The sequence below is a fragment of the Canis lupus genome, chromosome 14, assembly GCF_048164855.1.
Source record: "Canis lupus baileyi chromosome 14, mCanLup2.hap1, whole genome shotgun sequence".
Taxonomy (NCBI): Eukaryota; Metazoa; Chordata; class Mammalia; order Carnivora; family Canidae; genus Canis; species Canis lupus.
The window spans coordinates 19,726,786-19,747,681 of record NC_132851.1 but is presented as its reverse complement, the minus strand read 5'-3'; the positions used below and the strand labels follow the sequence as shown (position 1 = coordinate 19,747,681).

Here is a 20,896-nt window from a genome sequence, read left to right as displayed (position 1 = left end):
GGAAAAAACTCAAAACTTTTGAATAGAATGTCCTTGGAACTTCTCTTTCCACGTATGGAGGTGGTACAGGGAATGAAATGAGAGGGAGTGGGTTGTTTTTGTTTTTGAATTTTGTTTATTATAGGTTACACAGAACATAAAACTTATCATTTTAACATTCTTGAAGCATATGATTTAGTAGCATTAGGTATATTCACATTATTGTACAACTATTGCCACCACCCATCTCCAGGACTTTTTCACCCCAAACAGAAACTGTACTAAGCAGTAACTCCCCAGCCCCTGGTAGCCAGTGTTGTACTTGGTCTCTGTGAATTTGACTACTCTAAGTACCTTGTAAAAGTGGAATCATGCAATATTTGTCCTCTTGTGACCAGCTTATTTCACTTAGCATAATGTCTCCAAGGTTCATCCCTGTTATAGCCTCTATCAGAATTTCATTTCTTCTTAGGACTGAATGTTCTGTTTTATGTACCACATTTCATTTATCCATTCATCAGTGGACATTGGGGTTGTTTCCACCTGCTGCCTATTGTGAATAATGATTCTGTGAACATGGATGTACAAATACCTGTTCAAGTCCCTACTTTCAATTCTTTGGTTGAGTCAGTCAGATGGTAATTCAATGTTTAATTTTTTTTTAAGAAATCACCGTACAGTGCGACAGCAGCTGTGCCATTTTACATTCCCAGTAGCAGAGCACAAGGGAATGGGTTCATACATGTGAAAAAGAGATGGTAGCTTTGCTCTGGCATCTCGGAACAATCTGAAAGCTTCTGCATTTGCAGTCAAAAAAAAAAGTCCCTATTAACTTTTTAAAAGGAATTTTATGAAATCTATTTTGGTTTTTAATTCTTGATTTTTTTTTTTTTTTTTTGAAGACTTAGTATTAGCAATTCTAACATGAAAATGATGAAGGAAGTCCTTGAAGGAAAGACCACACACCCACAGCTTGCAGGGCCCATTCAGTAACTAGAAATCAAGAAAGCACAGTGGGGTCAGGAAGACCAGGGATGCACGAAGAGGGTCTCCTAGCTGACCTGTGCGCTGCTGAGCCCATTAAATTGAGTAAATAACTTGAGTGAAAACAAGAAAGGGCAGCAATGAGGACAGAAAAGAGAACTCAAACAGGGCACCTTTTACATGATGAACAAAGAAATGGAGGTCACAGCTTGTAAAGAGGCCATTGGAATGTTGCTTGATTTGTAAATATTAGGGACATGAAATTTCAGGGAAAACAAAGCAAAGCCTGTCAGAAACGGTTTTAAATAAATAAACCCAAGCACGAAAACCTAAATCAACTACTGGGTTTGCAGGCGAGGAGGGAACAGCTATGGAGGATTAAAATATTTGTGTGAGGAAGATGGCTACGTGTGTAGAAAGTCAAAAACATTGTACTCTGCCTTATGTTATAGTTACCTTACATTTTAAACACTAGATATTTACTAGCAGAGAGAAGTTTCCCTTTGATTTAAGGCATGGTTGTATAAAGAGAAGAGATAGCTGGTTCACTCAGCAGCTGAACAAATGTTTCTTAAATGCCTATTGACCTTCCAGGTTCTAGACTGGAGAGTAGGGGTCATGGAGGTGACCAAACAGTGGGGCCTGCCTTGAGAGACTTGTAGTTGTGGAAGGAGAGGTGTACAGATCAATGAGCTAGACCACCTCAGTACAACGAGGGAGATGAAGCACCAGGGTACTATGTGCATGGAAGAAGCATAGCCAAATGGTTCTGGCTCTGGTATCCAGAAACTCCTGGGGGGGTTGGGGGGGGGGCGTTGTGTGGACCTATCCTTCCAAAGCAGCAAGTAAGACTGGGGTGGTGTAGAACCTCTTTCTAGGAGGAGGGACCAGCATGAGCAAAGGTGAAGGAAGTGTGAGCATCTGATTTGGTGGGGAAGGAGAACAGAAGGTACTGGCAGCTACCAGCAAATCAGTGGCATTCGTAGGCTGTGAATTGCAAGGCAAGAAGCAGCCAGGGATCATACTGAAGAAAAAGATCAAAGCTGTACATTGATCTTCTAATGTCCAAATCTATCCCATGTTAATTTTTCATCTCCCTTCACAAACAGACCTTTTTTTTAAATCATGATTTTTAACATATTGAATATTCATTGCAAATAGGCCATTCTTTGGAGATGGAGAAGCTGATTTGTATTAACAGTAATTAACCTCCTGCTCTTACAGATTTGGCTACTAAATTCTTTCTCCCACTTTGTGAATTGGGCATTGTGATTGGTTCTCCAGCATCTATTCTTCCCCCGCCTTCTCGAATAACAGCAATATGGTTTGAGGAATTGACTTTAGTGAAGGGTCGCAGGGTCTAAGGGTAACCCTATCTCCACTGCCAGCATTTTAGTTTATTAATGAGTGTGTGATTCACTTTGGACTGATGAGGAAAAAATAAAAGCTTGGAGGAGGATTAGGGGAAAGAGAACAATATTGCTAGATGAGAACCAAAAGCTTGTAACTGTAGGTGCCACGAGAGGACCCAGGCTGAGGACATAGGTGATGTTCTGAATAGCAGAATGGAGAGATGAAGAAAAAATAAAATCGGAATCCTCATTGACCCTGTTGAGCTGGCAAATCCACAAACTCTGAACTTTTATTGTTACTGGACTTCTTGTTCTGAAAGCTAATAATTTTCCTTACTATTTAATCTAGTTTGGTTTTGCTCATCTGAAACAGTCATCTGCATCCTACATGATTGATTTTTTTTTTTTGACCTTCAGTAGACACTTGCATCACTTCTAGTGACTGTACACCTTGAGTCTCCTCTCCTTTATCTGTGAAGTGAATGTAATTCAGTCTCACCAAGTTTTTATGAAGATCATTTGAAATCCAGAACAAAGCCTAAGGAAGGACATATGATCTAATACATGCTGAATGTCTACTGTGCACCATGAAATAGGCTGGTTCTTGGCTCTAGGAAGCTTAGAGCTAGAAGAGAAATTCACAGATAATTTTCATATTAAAGGATATAAATAAGGCCACATGCCCAGCTTTGTATAATTTTTTTTCCAGCTTTGTATAATTAAAGATTATTCAGTATCTGAACACTTATGGTTTCAGGCACCATGATCTAACATGGTGGGGGCATGGGGATGAGGAAGGGGATTAAGGGAAGGCATATCTGAAGGAGTGTTCTTTAAGCCAAAACCTGACAAAGGAGTAGGAGTTAGGTGAGGAATGGGGAGAACATTTTAGGCAAAGAAACATGACATACAAAATCCAGAAAGTGTGAAAGAACTCAATGCGTTCAAGTAGTAGGAAGTGTGAAGAGGAAGTGTGTGGTCAGAGTGAATGAGGGATAACGTGGGTGATGAAATTGGATAGGTAGAAAGGGGACAGATAATGCAGGGCCTTGTTGGCCATGCTAAAGCTTTTTGAACGATGTAAGTATAAAATGAAGCCATTAGAAAGTTCTAAGCTGAAGCATCTCACGATCTGACCTGTACTTTTTTTTTCTTTTTTTTTTTTTAATGGAGTTTGGGAGCTACAGCAAGGAAGAGCAGTTGGGCCAGTCAGCAGTACGGATGAGAGACGTGGGTGGCTCAGACCAGGGTGATGGCAGTGCAGATGGAGCCATGAGGATGGATTGGAGCAGCACTGTGGGTGTAGAGCTTGCTGGACCTGGCGATAGATGGAAGGGACGTAGTGAATCGTGGGGAGAGCCTTGCCAAGGATGACTCTTCAGTGCCTGTGTTACTGGAGAGGACTGGAAAAGGCATTTTTGGTTTTTGAACCAAAGAAAACCAAGAATTGGTTTTGAACACGTTAAATTTGATGTATCGGCGATACACTGGAATTGGGATATTGGGTTCCAGGTTCCGCCTACGTCTGAAGCTCCTAACGGGTCTATCCGGGCTGCAGTTAAAATTTGGATGTCACCGACAGATTGATTGTTGGAGTGTGGGAGTGGATGGTTCCTGTTAAGGAGAGCATGGCGAGCAGGGAGGCAACCCCTGCCTCACTTCTGGGAAGCCTGCCCTCGTCTCTCAGGTGTCACAGACTCTCTCAGAAGCCAGGTAGGAGGAAGTAATCCTGACCTGAATGGGGGTGATGAGTTGAGGGAAGAATTATAGACCTGCAGCAGTTGGCTAAAAGGGAAGAATGCCGAGAAAGGGGGGATAGTGAAGATATTGAGTAAAAGGTTATCAGTGAAGTAGAGACCCAAGTGGGGTGGGAGGAGGGAAGGTTCTGGCCTTGAGTCCTCTGAGGCTAAAGGGAAGGGGGTAATGAGTTTAATCTTGAAGGGGTGAGGTCCCAGGGAGGTGAAATAATTTACTACCAGAAACTTCAACACACAAACACACATATGTTGTATGTGCATGAAGATACACACCCAGTCTACACACCCCTGGTGGTTCATGGACGTCATCTAAGGGGAAATATATGGGTCCCATAACATTCACTGCTATTTTGTTGATAATACTGGGTACATTGGAGGGGCTCAGTAAGTATTTGTTGAATGAATAAATATGTTCAGAAATGGGCTGTAGATTTTATTTGGGGAGGTATCCATGTCTGAGAATGTGGAGAAGTAAGACAGGAAAAGTCGGAAGCCACTAGGCTAGACTCCCAGGAGCCCTCCACTTGGGTCTTTCCTTCTCTTTAATGTAACAATAATAATAATGGTTTCAAAATCACTTGTTCTTTTGTCTTTTATCGGCCTCTTCTATTGGACCATGAGATCTTTGAAGGGAACATCTGTCATACATAAAAACATGTTTTTAGGATCTAACCCAGGGACGGCACATAGTAAGTGCTCAGCAAATAGTTGTACAGTGAATGCAAGAGGGTGCACTTGAGCAAATGCTTGAAGCGATTCAAAGGGGGAGGGAAGGAGTGCTCTTCCAGATGGAGGCAGAGACAAGAAGCTAAGCTGCAGGGGTTGAACTAGTTGTGCTTGTGTGGGAGGCTGTAACAAAGTTGCCTGATTTGGTATTCTCATCTGTCCTGTGGGAATTAGTAACTTGTTCAAGGTCAAACAACTTGGAAATGATGGTATCTGGGTTTGTACTTGAGTTGTTCTGACTTGAGAGCTCAGGGTTCCCTCCATGCCATGTTCCCTGCTCCCCAGATTAGTTCCCATGTTATTCCACCACTTCTAAATTTGCTGCTGCCTTGTTTCTTCCCACGTAGGCCGGATGAAATACTCCGTCATGGACACCTTCTTTGTGGGACTTGTATGGAGTTGAATTTTTTTACTCTCTCCTAGCTCTCCACTGTGGCTTGAATCCGCGGGGTATTGATCACTCTGCCCGGGCTGAAGGCATTAAACTGCAAATTGAAGGGGAAGGTGTTGAATCTCAGTCCATTAAAAACAAAAATTTTCAGAAGGTGCTTGACCAAAAAGGAACCCCCAAGCGATTGCCAACAGAAGCTGAGACGGCTAAGGTAGGTAATGATCCACTAAATTAGGGAGATTCCAAAGGTAAAGTTTTGATATTTTATGGCCCAGCCACAGAGAACTGATGGCACTTTTTCACTACTCACTGTTGTATCTTCAGTTAAATGAACACTGCTGCTTGGTTCTAAGCAATAACAAACGATGTTGACTGCATCTGCTTTGGAGTGAAACTAAAACATGTTTGGGGGCCATGTCATGTCATGTCATGAGGCTGAGCGTGGTATAGAATGGCCTATCAAGAAGGATGCGTTGGACTCAAAGGTGAAAGATTTGTTTGCCAAGCTCAGATTTATCATTTTATGATATGATGAGGCATGTCATGTGACTATCCAGGCCTCACATTCCTCTTCTGTAGAGATCATAAAAATTACCTCCACCAATGAGGTGAACAGATAAAATAATACCATTCATTGGCAGGATTTTGTAAAAAGGGCCAGTGCCATGTGTATGAAGGACTTTTGCTGACAAGCACACTTAATTAATGATGTTTTATTAAATATATGCATGTATTCCAGGTATGGTTTCAAAGACTCTCAATGTATTGGCCTGTTGTGTCCCTGTAACAATTCTGTGAGGTAGACGACATAAACAGGACTCTAATTAATGAAAGATCTAACCATTTTTTTTGTTTTAAGATACTTAGTTCTTTTAAGTCTTAGTTGTAGGCATATAACACTCCAGTAAGAAGGGACTGGGTGGGGGAGATGATTCTTTAGCAAGGACAACCTGTTCTAGAGTTTTCCACAATGGAACTGGCAATAGATGGATTTTTATCTGAAATCAGTGAAGATGCTCATGTTTGGGGCACAGTTGAAGACGTTCATATTAGCTGGCCCCTTGGAAATTGAAGGAACTTGTCTTTATATGGTATTTGGTTTCTCCCTTGTGCATTCTCTGCAAAGGATTTTCCTTTCAAATGTCTGTAGGAGTGAATCTGTGTGTGCCTTGGAAAGCAAGGATTACGATCGCCCAAGAAAAGCTTGAAGTAGACAGGTGACTTTGTTGTCCTACAATAACCAACTCCCTCCCTGCTCCAAATGTCTTCCAAAATCAAATATGATTGTTTTTTACCCACAATTTTGAATAATTACCATTGTTGCTTCCCTTCTTTAGTGTGGATAATTAAAACTAGTGACATGAAGGTACATGCTTGTGTATGTTATAAAGCATGGGAAATGAGTTGCAAGGATATTGCAGATATTTTGCACTAAGCATTTTAGTGGAGAGAAATTGCATCTCATAGGTAATCAGTTGATGGTTGAAGTTTGGTTTGTGAGCAGAGTTGGAAATAAAGTGAGCCCTGCTATATCCTGTTATATTTAAACCTCCTCAATCTCTGATGCTACACAGGCATCTTGAAAGACAAGGGGGAATAAAAGTATTAAGGATCTTTAGGAAGATAAATACCTTGACTAGGATCTTTTCAAAAGGATGCTTAACATATTAAAAGTTAGGGTAAAGAAAAACTATTACTTGTCTGATTTTAATTCAACGTTAAACATTTCCAGATTATCTCTTATTTGAAAACACATCGGTAATATAAAGTTTTATTTAAATCTGACATGATGTGATAACTTGTGAATTATTTGGAATATGTGCTACTGTATTAATTCCTGAATCTCACGTTGTTAGCAATTGCCTTCTCCTCTAGATCACTTTGTTTGCTTTGCTAAAGACGTACTTCATTGAGAATGTAGTAGTCCATAATGGGCCTTCAGAAGTAGACTGGACCACATATTAGAGACCAGATTCATTTGAATTATCCAGCTTATCTACAGTGAAAAGGGGTTAAGGAGATTATTTTCATATTTATTTAGGAATGAATGACCAGAGGCTTTAGTAAAGCTTGGAAAAAGTTTTTATTTTTTTCATGGAGGACCCGATGACAGCGGTGGTTGCTGCAGGGGGTGGGGGTAGGGGACGGAATTAAAAATAAGTGTGATTGCTGCAGACCTGCAGTGTTACCTGCACTGAACCTTCTGTGCCACAATGTGAACTTGTTTGGGGTCATGTACAAACACATTTCAATGTTTCGGTTGCCTTGAGAGGGTTATTGGAGTTGTGGGTTTTCTTTCTTTCTTGGACAAATAATTGAATCTCAGGTAATTTGACCTACTCTAAACTTAAACAAAACCCTCAAAAACCTCTGGCTAGAAATGTGTGCATTTAAAGCTACTTAGTTGTATAAATTGGTACACTTTTTCTGGAGGACAGTATGATAGTTATTGAAATTTTAAATATGTGTGATTTTTTTTTTTTTCAAGAATTCCCCTCTCTAGGAACTTGTCTAAAGAAATAATCATCCAGATATGTAAAAATGACTGGAGGATGGTGGTCACTCTGGCATGGTTTATAGTATGAAAATGTTGGGAAGAGCCCAAATGTCCACTCCTGGGTTGCTGGCTAGAGGAACTATGTCTGTCCATGCAATGAAATAGAATCCTCCCTTTATAAGGTAAAAGAGACCTATGTATTTATCTTAGTCTGTTCAAGTTCTTATAACAAAAAGGCTAGGTGGCTTATAAACAGTAGAATTTTTTTTTTTTTTTGAAAGATTTTGCTTTATTTATTTGAGAGAGAGTGCATGTGTAAGCAGGGGGAGCAGTTAGAGGAAGAGGAAGAAGCAGGCTCCCCACTGAGCATGGAGCCCATGGGATGTGGGGCTTGATTCAAGGACCCTGGGATCATGACCTGAGCCAAAGGCAGACACTTAACTGACTGAGCCACTCAGGCACCCCTAAACTATAGAGATTTATTTCTCACAGTTCTGGAGTCTGGGAAGTTCAAGATCAAAGTGCTACCAGATTCAGTATCTGATGAGGGACTGTCTCCCTTTCTTAAATGGCCATCATGTCGCTGTGTTACATGGTGTAAAGGGACAAGGGTGCTCTCTAGAGTCTCCTTTAGAGCACGGATTCCATTCATGAGGGCTCCAGCCTCATGACCTATGAAAGGCTCCACCTCTATCACATTAGAGGTCAACTAGCAGAACAGACATTCAATATCTAGCAGTATTTTAGTGGGAACATTAGTGTGATGATATTTTAAAGCGAGAGAGGGGAGAAGGGCACAGTGTATATAGCATGTTCTCATTTATGTAAAAAGGTCTTTTTTTGTATAGAAGTATCACTGAGTCTGGAAAAGTTAATCCACAATTTGAACAGTGTTTCAAATCTGGAGTTGAGATTATGGGGAAAATGTTCACTTTTGTTTTGAGGTTTTTGGTTGTCTGTCTTTTTGTTTGTTTTTACGTGTATTGACTTCAAATCCTTTTTCAGATTGCCCTATTAACTTGAGTAGCTCAACTGTGACTTTTGCTGTTTGAGTCGATATTGGGCCTTAAAAGGTGCTGTATTTCCTCCCAGGGCTTCCCATTGTTGCTAGTAAGTTATTCACCAAGGGGGTGCGTTTTCTTGGAGACTTTTTGCCTTCATGTGCCTTCAGTTGTGGAGATCATTTTGTGAGGTGCTTTTGTGTTTGCCTCTTTTTGAACTTTCTGGAATGTAACAGCTCTGACCAAGAGTTATGTTACAGTTCCATTTGACTTTCCCTTTGCTACTGATTATGCAAATCAAGGCTCTCCCACAGCATCCCATATGCACTTTCCTGTTTGCAGGCTTCACACAGGGCACCTGGTTCTGGTTCCCCATCCCCATCATGCCTGTGGCCTTGCCACTTTGAGTCCAGCCATGTTGAGTTTTGAACATCACCTGTTCCAGATCCCCAGCAGGCATAGTGACTGCTGTGGTTTTCTGACATCTGTGATTTCAAGTTTGACTTTATATCAACTTAAAAATGTACTTTCTAGTACCTTTAAGTTTCTAGAGCCTGAGGAAGGGGAGATTATAGCATGAACTTTCAATACACCATCTTGACTCTGAAATTTGTATTGCTTTCATAATCTAAAAATATATATATCTTTCTCTCTCTCTAATCTCCATTCTTGGAAAAATTCTTTTTTTCTTTTTCTTCCCTTAGAATGTAATTTTAGAGCCTTTGGCTCTAATCCTCAAAAGACTAGAACTCTACTTCCAGAAAGAGGTGGTCTGTGCCCGGAGATTCCCATAGCTCTTACAGACCAAAGAGAAACCAGTGGAGAACCAATAGCACTTTTAATTAAGCCTTATTACTGGGCAGCATCGAGTCTAGTTGGAAAAAAAAATGGACCCAACTGAAATGTGGATCTGCCAAAGATATTTACCAATGTAAATTCTAAATGCTTCTGAACACTTGGGACTCAGGAGAGAGTACACATGCATACCAGAGCTATAGTTATAACTTTAAGATAAAAAACAAAATTCAGAAAACCAAAAAATACCCCAAACCTATGTTAACTATTAACTTAGTTTTACAGTTGGATACAGGACAAGAGATAAGTATGGCATTTTCATCTTCTAGGGAAGTCAGAAATTATAAAGGTACATGGCTGCTTTTGTCTGCTTCCACATAGAGGGGTATGTACAATTGTGACAAAGGAGAGCCATGGTGGTCCTTTTAACACAGAGAGGGTATGGCCTCTTTCCCATTGATTTATTTTTATTCTTTTTACCATTGTAGTCATGGAGGCCCAAGACCAACTCCTAGTCCTACAGACCAGGTGTAGTTCCACAGAGCACCTTCCAAGGAAATAGTCCTATGAGAGACTGAGGTCCTTCCTGGACAGGCCCACACCCAAGGTTTATTAACCAATTTTCACAAGAAGTAGGGACAGGGCATCCAGGGGAGTAGGCACCAGCGGAACAGAACCGAACCAGTGTCATGAAGTGCAGGTAAAACTCAAATATGCAGCAGTAAGAATGGAAGCAATGAAGTCAAAGAACTTCGAGCCAAGGTTTGGCAGCAGACATCCTCAGGGGTGCTCAGCAGCAGTTTCCTTGGAGTCAAGATTCATGTTTTGGAAACAGATTAGAATAGTAGGTTAGAGCCAAGTTTATGGAATGTGAATACTACGATGAGGAGCATGGATTTATTTTCTACCTGTACTGTCCAATATGGTAGCCACTGGGCATATGTAGTTATTTAAATTTATGGCAATTGAATATAGTAGATTTACTTCCTTGGTCCTACCAGTCAGATTTCAAGTGGTCAGTTGCCACATGTGTCCAGGGGCTACTATTCTGAATAGCACAGACTTAGAACATCCTAGAAAATTCTGTCAGACATCACGGCTCTGACCTACAGAAAGCTACCAAAGTTCTCTGGGTTATAGGAGTAAGACGAAAAAATAGTACTAACATCCTCTCTATTGTCCTTGGGCCTTGGAGGACATGTGCATCAGTCATAAGAAATGTTGAAATAGGAGTCTGTTTTGAAAATGGTGTTCCCAAATGCTCCAATGATTAAGGTTTCTGTTTCCATGGGAACTTTGGCTGTGGAATGAATCCGCCTATCAGCAGTCAGTATCCTGGCCCTTCCGCCCTGGAATTCTGGGATGTATCCTCACCAATAGCCTAAACACAACATTGGGAAATGAGAAACTTCTGCCTTCTAGACTTGATTTTCTGGGTGCTCACGAGGAAACTCCCATTCTGTGCTCTTAATACTATAAAATAAGGATTTCCTATAGTAAGTCCTTAGGATGATGATGATGGATGTATTTTTTTGTCAGCAATAGTAGTTCACTAGAGCCTCTAAGGTTGTGAGTCACAGTGATAATCAGTAGTCTTGGTGGCTTTTTGAGTGTTCCTTGTATATGCATGACTGCCTAGTATTGTGTGTATGAGTGTGTCTGTGTCTGTGTGTTTGAGAGGCCGGTGTGTGTGTGTGTGTGTGTGTGTGTGTGTGTGTGTGTGTGTGTGTGTGTGTGTGGAGAGAGCACGTGCAGGGGAAGGGGCAGAGAGAATCTAAGCAGGCTCCACTCTCGATGTGGGGCCCCATCTCACGACCCTGAGGTCATGGCCTGAGCTGCAGTCAAGAGTCAGACACTTAAATGAGCCACCCAGGGCCCCTGTATTTTTTTTTTTTTTAATAAAATGTATATCCTCATTTTGTAGCTAAGAAAACAGTATTCAAATGACTTGCCAAAACTTAGTTTCTGGCTAACTACTAAAGGAAGTCAGCATTCAAATATAAGTCAAATGACTCTAAACCCAGGGTTTTTCATTCCCTTGATGTTAAATGTACAAATGACCTATTTATTTGAAAAGAAAATGTAATCTGTTCTATTGAGAATCTGGCCAAGTAGGCAGTAGAAGAGGTTAAAAAACAGTACATGTCATCTATATTCCTCAGAGAGAAACACCGAAAATCTTGATCTCTGTTTTATATAAGGGAGAAGCAATGCCAGCATCTAAAACAGTGAATAATTGCCTACATTTGGCTTTGGGATGCATTATGTGAATCTTTGGCAGCAGGATAGCCTTTTCTCATTAGGCTAATATTAGATTTAGTTTGTATTTCTTTGGCACAGAGTTAAAGGAACTGGCCTGAAACTTGGTGCCAGAGGCAGGAGGAGGAGAAAGCCTGGTGCTTTGGATAAGCCACAGGCGGATAAATGAGAGTTGACTGGAGGCGGCTTGTGGACATTTGTAACTACTAGCAGGAAGCATTCATCTGGGATTAAAACAGAAAACTAAAAGAATTTTGACTTGGGTTAAAAGGTGAAGGGTGGATTGGTACTTAACCTTGATCAAATTACATGGCTCAGCTGCCTCTGAGAAGGTCTGTGGCAATTTGGGGATAGAATGATCTAATTCTTGGCTCTCTGTATCTCTTGGCTTGGGGAGCAAGCGTATCTCCAAAAGAAGCTGCCAATCCAATATAATGTCACCAATGATATGAAGGGGCATAACACATGGGAAACATAATGAGCACACACTTTAAGAATTGTCAGAAGGGTCAGAACAAGAGAGACAAGCCAGAATGACTTCATGCTGTGTGAGTTCCAGGGCTCCAGTACAGACTGGGCACTTGGAAAGATCTCAGGAAAAGCTATAGCAAACCCATATTTGAAGAGGTAAGCATTTATTACTGAAGTGTTGAGCTCTGAAAAAATGTAATAATTAGGATGTATGTGAGCCATAGATTCATGGTATGATCAACAAGGAACGAACCGTTAGGGAACATCTGACCACCTAATTTATAGGTAAGGGAACTGAGACTCTGGGCTTCTCAAAGATTTTGAGACCAAACAGTGGCCCAGTCTAGCCTGAAACATGGTTCTAATCCATGGCCAGTGCTTTCTACTCTATTCTGACAAATTTATATGAAAAAAGTTCTTGGAACCATTTGGTTAATGCTACTTTTCTGGTATATGAAGACCATTGTGGTGTGTCAGTGGTGTGTACCATTTGAAGCTGCAGAATGAAAGGTGATGTTTAGGGGAGATGGAACCCCTAACAGCAGATGGATCAGAACCCAGTTAGTTCCACTGACAGTTTTGACACAGCAAAAAGGGCATTTGAGTTCTAGGGAGGGCTTGTCTGGTAGCCACTCTGCCCAGATGCTTTTCCTTTCTGAAGATCAGTATCTAACCATGGAAGCAGTTAGTCCATAACAGTCAGAATTAAGATATTTCAGAATTCTGTGCATCTGCATTAAAAAAAGGTACATCTCATACCTGAGAAAGAGACAAACATAGGTGGGACTCATGACAGCAGTGAGCCTATTCTGTAGTTGTGATGAAGATGACTAGTCTTTGATGAGTGAGATTGGAAAAGCCTAGAAGTATCTAAGAGCCTTGGTCAACCTAGCTGAGTAAAGAACTCAAGAAGCAGGCAAAGCAGAGCCACACATTCAAGTAATAAGAGAAAGATGAATGTCAGAGGGAGGTAGAAGAAAGCAGAGTTTGGCCTTTGCCTACACCCATAGCTAGAGGGCTGATGCCGGTTCCTAGGGAGGGGCATTATAGATTAACAAATACACATCTTCTCTGAGCACATACAGTTTTACTCTCTATAAACATATACATGCTAAAATAGCTTCTTTACAAAATACATGTTTAGGAGGATTTTCAAGTAAATCTCTGCTTTCCTTGGTAAACTACACTGTAGTTGCTATTGAACTATAAACACTTGAACTCAGGTGACCATTTAGAACTGGTGTTTGCAATCTTTATAATAAAAAGCCAGATAGTAAATGGCTCTGCATGGGGGCACAGGAGGGGGTGTTGCTGTCTCCATGTGACTTTGAGGAAGTGGATGCATTTCACTGAGATAAGTGGTGGACCTGTGGCTTGTATGCATGTCTGCATGTCCTCACTGTGCCACATCACCTTGCCTGTGCCTCAGCCGATGGGAGGCACTAGACACCTCAGCTTCTGATGGTGCACACCCAATATTATAGAGAACTGTGGGGAGAGAAGTGGGAGGTAGAAGGGGTACTTCAAATCATTTTAAACACTTTCTCTGTAAACCTGCAAATGAGCACAACTTATGTACAGTTTGGATATAAGTTGGTAAAAGTTTATAGTGGGAAAGGGAAAAAATAATTGTAATAAGTAATCACTTAAAATTGCCCTATTATACATTTAGAAAGATTTTGTAATAATTGGAAAAAGGGAATTCCACTGTGTAAAAGAAACAAAATGCAAATGACAGACACTTCTGTTTTAGAGAGATGGATATTCATCAGCCTATCATGTTCATTTATTTGCCCCAACTACCTCTTCTGAAATCCATTCATGTTGCTTCTCCACCTCACTTCACCATCTTTTCTCCCATGGACCACAACATAGCCTCTTAATGGGCTTCCACTTCCCTCTTGTTCTCCTGTGATCCTTCTCCACACAGCAATATTGAATCAGAGAAAGCCATTCACCTGCTAGGCATCCTTAATAGTTTTCCATAGCATTTAATGCATCTAGATTTGTACTTTATCATGATTGATAATACCGTAAGACATTGGGTTGTGCTTGCCTTCTCAACTTCACTACATAGCAGGCTCCCTTCTGGTTGTCTGAGCTCCAGACATACTTGTCTTTGTTTCTTGAATATACCAAGGTCCTTTGTCTGGAGAGCATTGGTATTCCCTATCCTTTCTGTTTTCTCCCTTGATCATTGGTTGGCTGATTCCTTGTCATTTAGGCCCTAGCTCAAATGTGCCTCTCTAGAGAAGACCAACCACCCTAGCTGAATTAGTCCCTGGGGACATTCTGACCTCACGGTTTGTCCTTCATAGAACTTCTTCCCTTCTGAAATCCTCCTGTTTATCTTCTGTGTCTCCAATAAAATTGAAACTCCTTTAAAGCCATGATCTTGTCTGTCTGGTTTGCTGCTGTAACATGATTACCTGCTATAGTGTCCAGCACATAATAAAGAATACATTTTTGATGAATGAATCAATTGATGCGAGACAGAAGTCTCTTGCCTCTAGTCTCTCTTTTGCCTTGTGGTTGTTTAATTATCTTTAGCCTCTCTACAAATGAGCAGAAGGATAAATCTTGCTGCTTCCTATAATGGTGGACCATGTCAGGGGAATACTTTTCTGAACACTGAGTGCAAGTGAGCTATCCTACATAAGGTGAGCAAGGAATACTTCCATAGCCAATATGCTATCATTCATCCTCACAAAGTCTAGATTGTCCCTAAGCCAGGGAAAATAGCTGTCTTGCAGTCTATGGCAAGCATTCCAAACTTAAACGCTCTGCTACCTCTGTGTTGGGACCTAGTGATCTCTCTTGCCCTCCTGGGTTGGCCAAGATTTCAGATGGCAAGTTTCCTTCACCTCCACCTGTAGCTCTCTGCAGGGTCCTCCTCATAAGCATCGTTTGAATCCCCTAACCTATTCTTTTGAAGTCAGACTTGAAGGAAATAGAAAGCACCAGCTTCTCCTTAAATAGTTACGAATTTCTGATTAAAACTGAAGATCACACCACCGGGTACCAATCAACACCTAAAACATTATTTCCAATTTTTTATGAATTAGAAATAGCTTTCAAGTGTTGCTTTCACAGGTAACCTTAGCTACACAGCATCGTAGTTGGCTTAGGTTGCTGTAGCAAAATACTATAGGCTAGGTAGTGTAAACAATAAACTTGACCTCTCACAGTTCTGGAGGCAGACAAGTCCCAAGGTCAGAGTGCCAGCTAATTGATTCCTGGTAAGTGCCTTTTACCTGGCTTGCAGATGGGCAACCTTCTGGCTGTGGCCTCACATGGTGCGGAGTGAGCTCTTTCTTCCTCTTTGTAAAAGGACATTAATCGAATGGAGCCCCGCCCTCATCTTCTCTAAAAGTATCTCCCAAAGGCCCCCATTACCAAATGCCAGCACATTGGAGGTTAGGGCTTCAAGATATGAATTTGGGAGGATGCACAAACATTTGGTCCCTATCCTATCAAACGTGCATTTTGGCCCGAAGCCGAATAGCTCAGTGTTAAATCATTATTTGGCTGAAGCTCAGTATCACCATCATAGAATGAATGCCTCACATACAAGAATAAACCTGAAATCTTAATAAGCATGTCTATTTATTACAACTTAATTAAAATTATCCCAAGCAGATTTTGTTTAAAATTGGCATTGTAGTTCAGTGGTAATAATTTCTCTGAGCTGTCAGCTCTTGTGGTTTTTACATTGCACATCTATGATACTGAAAATGTGCTCTCTTTCAGCTAAGGTCAGTAATGGAGCAACCTACATTTTTATCCAGCTCTGTCATTACAGTGTCGTGCTAATGGTGCTATTTCCCTCTCAGGTCATTAAGTTTTCTCCTCCAACAATAACTACTATACTAAAGACTTCTACTCTTGGGCTTGCCATCTTGGTTGAAAGTCATGAGGTAACTTCATTGAAACAATCCCATAAAGTAAAGCTTTTCGTTTTTTAGTACTTGAAAAAGATGCTTTTAAAAAATTCTCAAAGTGAAGCTTAATTTTGTTCTTATCCCTTGTGGTTTTCTTCTTTAAAGCAATGTTTTCACAATATTCATTGTAAAACAGGATTCTCAGCTCAGCAGCCAGAATGGTCTTGTTAATGTGCGAGTCAGATCCTGTTATTCGTCTAATGGTTCCTTGTTTTTCTCAAAAGCCAACGTCCTTTAGATGTCCTACCAGGCCCTCCCTGTGTGATCTGTCCCCTGCCAAGTCACTCATGTCATCTGCTACTATACTCTCTTCCTTGTTTAGACTGCTCCTAGATTAAACCAGGCATCTTCCCACTGCAGAGCCTTATATTGGTTGTTCCTTCTACCTGCAGTTCCTTTTCCTCAGGAAGCATAGGCCATGCTTCTTCGTCTCTTTTAAATCTTGGCTGCTTAACCTTCTCATTGGGGTTTGCATGGGTTATTCTATTTAAATAATGACCTCTTTCCCAATACCCCTGATCCCCTCCCCAGCTCCAGTATACTCACAACTTGCTAAAACAGTATATCACTTCTTTATTTTTTTTTTAGTTTTTATTTATTTATGATAGTCACAGAGAGAGAGAGAGGCAGAGACATAGGCAGAGGGAGAAGCAGGCTCCATGCACCGGGAGCCCGACATGGGACTCGATCCCGGGTCTCCAGGATCGCGCCCTGGGCCAAAGGCAGGCGCCAAACCGCTGCACCACCCAGGGATCCCTATATCACTTCTTTATTATGTGAATTATTATCATACATCATCTATCAGAGTGTAAAGTCTGTGAGGGCAGAGACCTGTTTTGCTCAGTAATATATACCAGGCATGGTTATGATACATAGGGATCTGTCCTAGAGGTATAGCTATTTTTTGTTGTTGACATGAATTTTTGTAATCTGTATACATTTATCACTTGGCTGATAAACTTTTAATTGTGTGAAGCAAACCAGAAGAATCTTACTCTGTTACATGGCTCATTCTACTGGAAAGGGAATTTTCATACAGCAACAGTAAACCTGAAGAACACCCCTATTTGTGTTGCTGATGATGCTATGGTAATCAGATATGTAAATAACTTGTATGATCAAATGATCATTAATTGCACACAAGCTTGGGGCTGCCAGAAACACAGTTGAAATGGCATTTGGCTACTTGGCCTGCCAAAAACCAAGGTCGAAACCATAGCTAATAGCAGATTTTTGGCCAAATGCCACAACCAAAGTTGGACTCTGGCAGCATCTTGTTCTTAATTACGCAGTTTAGCTCCTAATTGTTCACATGTCTACCTTACACTGTAATCTATTTTGGGGGAGGGGGTCAGAATCTGACAGCATTTTCTCATACTGTAGTAATAGGGTTAAGCCCTAAAAATTATATTATTAACACTATAAATATAGGATTGACTCTCTAAAAGCCTGGATAATAGTAACCACTTGGAGGTGGCCAGAACAGACCAGAACTAAAACAGAAGAGAGGAAGACATCAAAACTTGGATTTGTTATAATGCAGGGTATATAACTTCACTGTTTTATCTTCAAATTACATAGTAAAACTCACAGGCTCTGGGACCTAGGTCTGATCCCTGCCCTGCTACTTAATAGCTGTACCACCTGGGGCTAACTTCTTGACCTCTTTCTGGCTTCGGTGTCTTCATCTGTGCAGTAGGGATAATCCTCATATTTACCTCACTATGTGGTGGTTAGAATCACTGCAGTTTATATATACAGTGCTTAAAACAGCTCCTGGCATATTGTAAGCATGATGTAAGTTTGCTACTATTGTTATTCTTAATACCATTATCCTCAATCCTCAAAATATTTTGGCCAGATGGATTAGAGAATATACTTTTTTCTTTCTTCTTTCTTTTTTTTCTTTTTTTTAAGCAGTCGGTTTCAGATTGGGTGCCTACAGCCATATTGGGTTTATCAGCAAGTTTTGTTTGCCCACACAGACTTAAAGTTCAATGATTCAACAGTGGAAAAACCCAGAAATTCTTTATTTAAAAGCTCCAGATTTCCCATTTCTCAAACTTAAAAAACCTGGAAATGATAAGCCTAAATTTATACCAGCTGCAGCTGTCAGCAGTTGCCCCCTTTAGATTTGGTTCTGTCCATGCCTGGCCCTCTTTACTCCTTCTGTTTCTAGCTAAGCTTCTATAGTCCGTTTAGTTTGTGACCCTTGGGAAACGGGATCCTGACATAGTATAAAATGTAGACTTAACCTTTTCTCACTCTGTGAGAGTGGCTTCTATATCCTTAAAAATGTTCATGTCATTCTATATTTAAAGTATCTATTAGACCCCTTTTCTGGTGATACTATATTGAGCAAGACAGAAGTGGAAACTGGATCTGAAACATGTACTGTGATGCAAATTCTAATATATATTTGGAAGGAAACCAACGGAGGTCTGAGAAACTGTTAAAAATGTTAAAAATACATCCATGCCAAAAGAAGCAAGAATACTTCTTGGGAGCAAGAACACTTCATGGAACTAGGTCAGCTTGTGCATAGACCCTCAAGTACAGAAGACTGCTTAGAAAAGACCAGTGTGGCAGGTTTACAAATGGCTCAAGAGGATACTGGAGGAGAGATTGTGTGGTTTTATCTGAATTTTATACTTAGTGCGATGGAAATCATTGAAGGGTTTTAGGTAGGCGAGGGACTTGGAAAGAAAAGACTGTAGCTGCTCTACAGAGTTGTTGAGAAGCAAATAAGAGTAGAAATGGGGACATTGGGAAGGGGATATTGGAGTTTATGGTGTTGAGAGACAGTGCTGTGTTGTTCCAGAGTAGAGTAAATAGAAATGGAGAGAGGTGGGCAAATTTAAGTTCATTTTGAAGGTAGAATTGGTAAGACATGATTAGGTATAATCCATGAGGCAAAGGGAGGAATCAAGGATGACTCCTATGTTTCTGGTTGGAGCAGCTAACTAGACATTGGCATTATTTAGTAAGATAGGAAAATTGGCAAGGGAGGGTGTTAAAAGGGAAAGCTCTGGGGGGAATCAGAAGTTTCATTTTGACCGTGTTGATTTTAAAATTTCTGAGATATCCAAGAGAACGTATCGAGTAGGTTATTAAACTTCTGAATCTAGGTTTACAAGGGAAGAAGTCTTAGCTATAGACTGAAGGCCATATCTGTCACTGTGTATATTTAAGAGTACGTGCCCGCGCGTAGGAACCAAGGAGTCTTCCATTGATCCTTATCTCTAGGATGCGTAATCCCTTTGGTTTCTCCTGCTTTCTTGCTGCTTCTTTGATTCTTCTTATCCTTAACCTGCATCATTGGACTTTGAGCCTAAGAGTTAGACTGTTTAGTTTAGAGGGTATTCGTAATAGCATGAAAGCACTTGGGGAGAAGTAACGAATCCTGTCTTTTTCTGTCTGGCCTAATTTTGACTTCTTTCACCTGCAGCCATACTTACCTAGCGAAGAGACTAGTGCATATCATCAGCATTCAGAAAAAGGTTGTTGGGGATAAGCAGCTGATACAGTTTTTAGGCTTTAAGGCTTAGTAGCCTTGTATAGGAATGTGAGGGTGTATCTGCTTCTGCTTTCACCAGTGCTGTCATGGGAGATGACACCTGTGTTCATCAGTATCTGCTTCTCTCATGTGCTCATGGACCTCTGCACTTCCCAGTCTCTTAAACTGACTAGTTCTAGACATTGGCCTCTGGAGAGAAAGAAGTATCTACTAACATCAGCTAAACCCTGGAGCAAACTTCCTGTTTCTTTTTGGAAATAACGGCGTCTACATGTTCAGACTGCAGAACACAAAGTCATCCCATGGAGGACAGCTACCTAGGAGCTGACTTGTAGCTGACTTTTTGTAGAAGCAAGAAATAAACTTGTGTCCCGAGGTTTCGAGAGATGTTTGTTACTGCAGCCTAAGTCTAGCCTAACCAGATCAATCCAGGTGACATCCGGAGACAGTGCAGTGATGCTTGCTCAAAGCATAAGCTACTCACAGGGAGGCATCTGGCTAAACTTCAGGCCAGATATAACCCCCAGCAAAGATGAGTGTGCTTAACAATTACTTAGAACTCAGTATGGATCGTAACTTTCTTTTTAACAGATGGAGACTCTGCTCTTTTTACTCTCAACTACTGAACTGAAATTAAATCCCTATATGAAGATTTTAAAGCTCTTCTCCTGGGTCCCGGTGATAATTACCAGTGTTGAGACCTCCTTGGGCCTGTGTATCCCTACTGCCTCATTTTGTGTTTGTGTGTAATTGATAGCAATTAGCCACCATGTCCTTCTCATTTTGATGCTGTGATTTCCTTTCATATGGTTCTTTCTTCTGGCATGTGCTATCAAGTGCTCAGCACTTACAACTGGTCTAAATTGTTAAAAGTTCGAGGTGAATGTTTTTTTTTTTTCCCCCTTTGTCATGGGGATGGTGGTGGTGGTTAATCTGCTTAAGTAATTACTTTTTGGAAAAGGTGACCTATTTTGCCCTCCTGAATGCAAATCTGCTTTGCATCTCTCACTGTTTACACAGTGACTTTCTGAGACACAAGTGCTTCTCCTTGAATGACCCCTTTCTCTCTTGGGCTTCCATGGCTAATATTTATTGGCAACATCTGGGGTTTAGTGCAGTGAAGTTATTTACAGCAGTGCTTATTAGTGCACTTCTGTGAGTCCTGGGAGTTTCTCGCCAGCCCCGCCATTTTGTTGAGGATGGCCCCCTGTGGAGCCCCAAGATTA

The 20,896-nt window shown here is 40.9% G+C and overlaps 1 protein-coding gene across 13 annotated transcripts in view; it reads left to right on the top strand.

The window, feature by feature from the left end:
* SAMD12 (sterile alpha motif domain containing 12) overlaps positions 1 to 20,896 on the top strand; it is a 377,750-nt gene that overhangs the window by 34,029 nt on the left and 322,825 nt on the right. For 4 of the 13 annotated variants that reach the window (XM_072774312.1, XM_072774311.1, XM_072774314.1 and 1 more), the window contains exon 2: positions 5,222 to 5,400. In XM_072774312.1, coding sequence (XP_072630413.1) covers positions 5,222 to 5,400 — 179 coding nt within the window. Of the gene's footprint in view, positions 1 to 3,525; positions 4,029 to 5,221; positions 5,401 to 20,896 lie in introns of those variants that run through there. The other 9 variants (XR_012006738.1, XR_012006737.1, XM_072774309.1 and 6 more) reach the window with 7 other exon arrangements.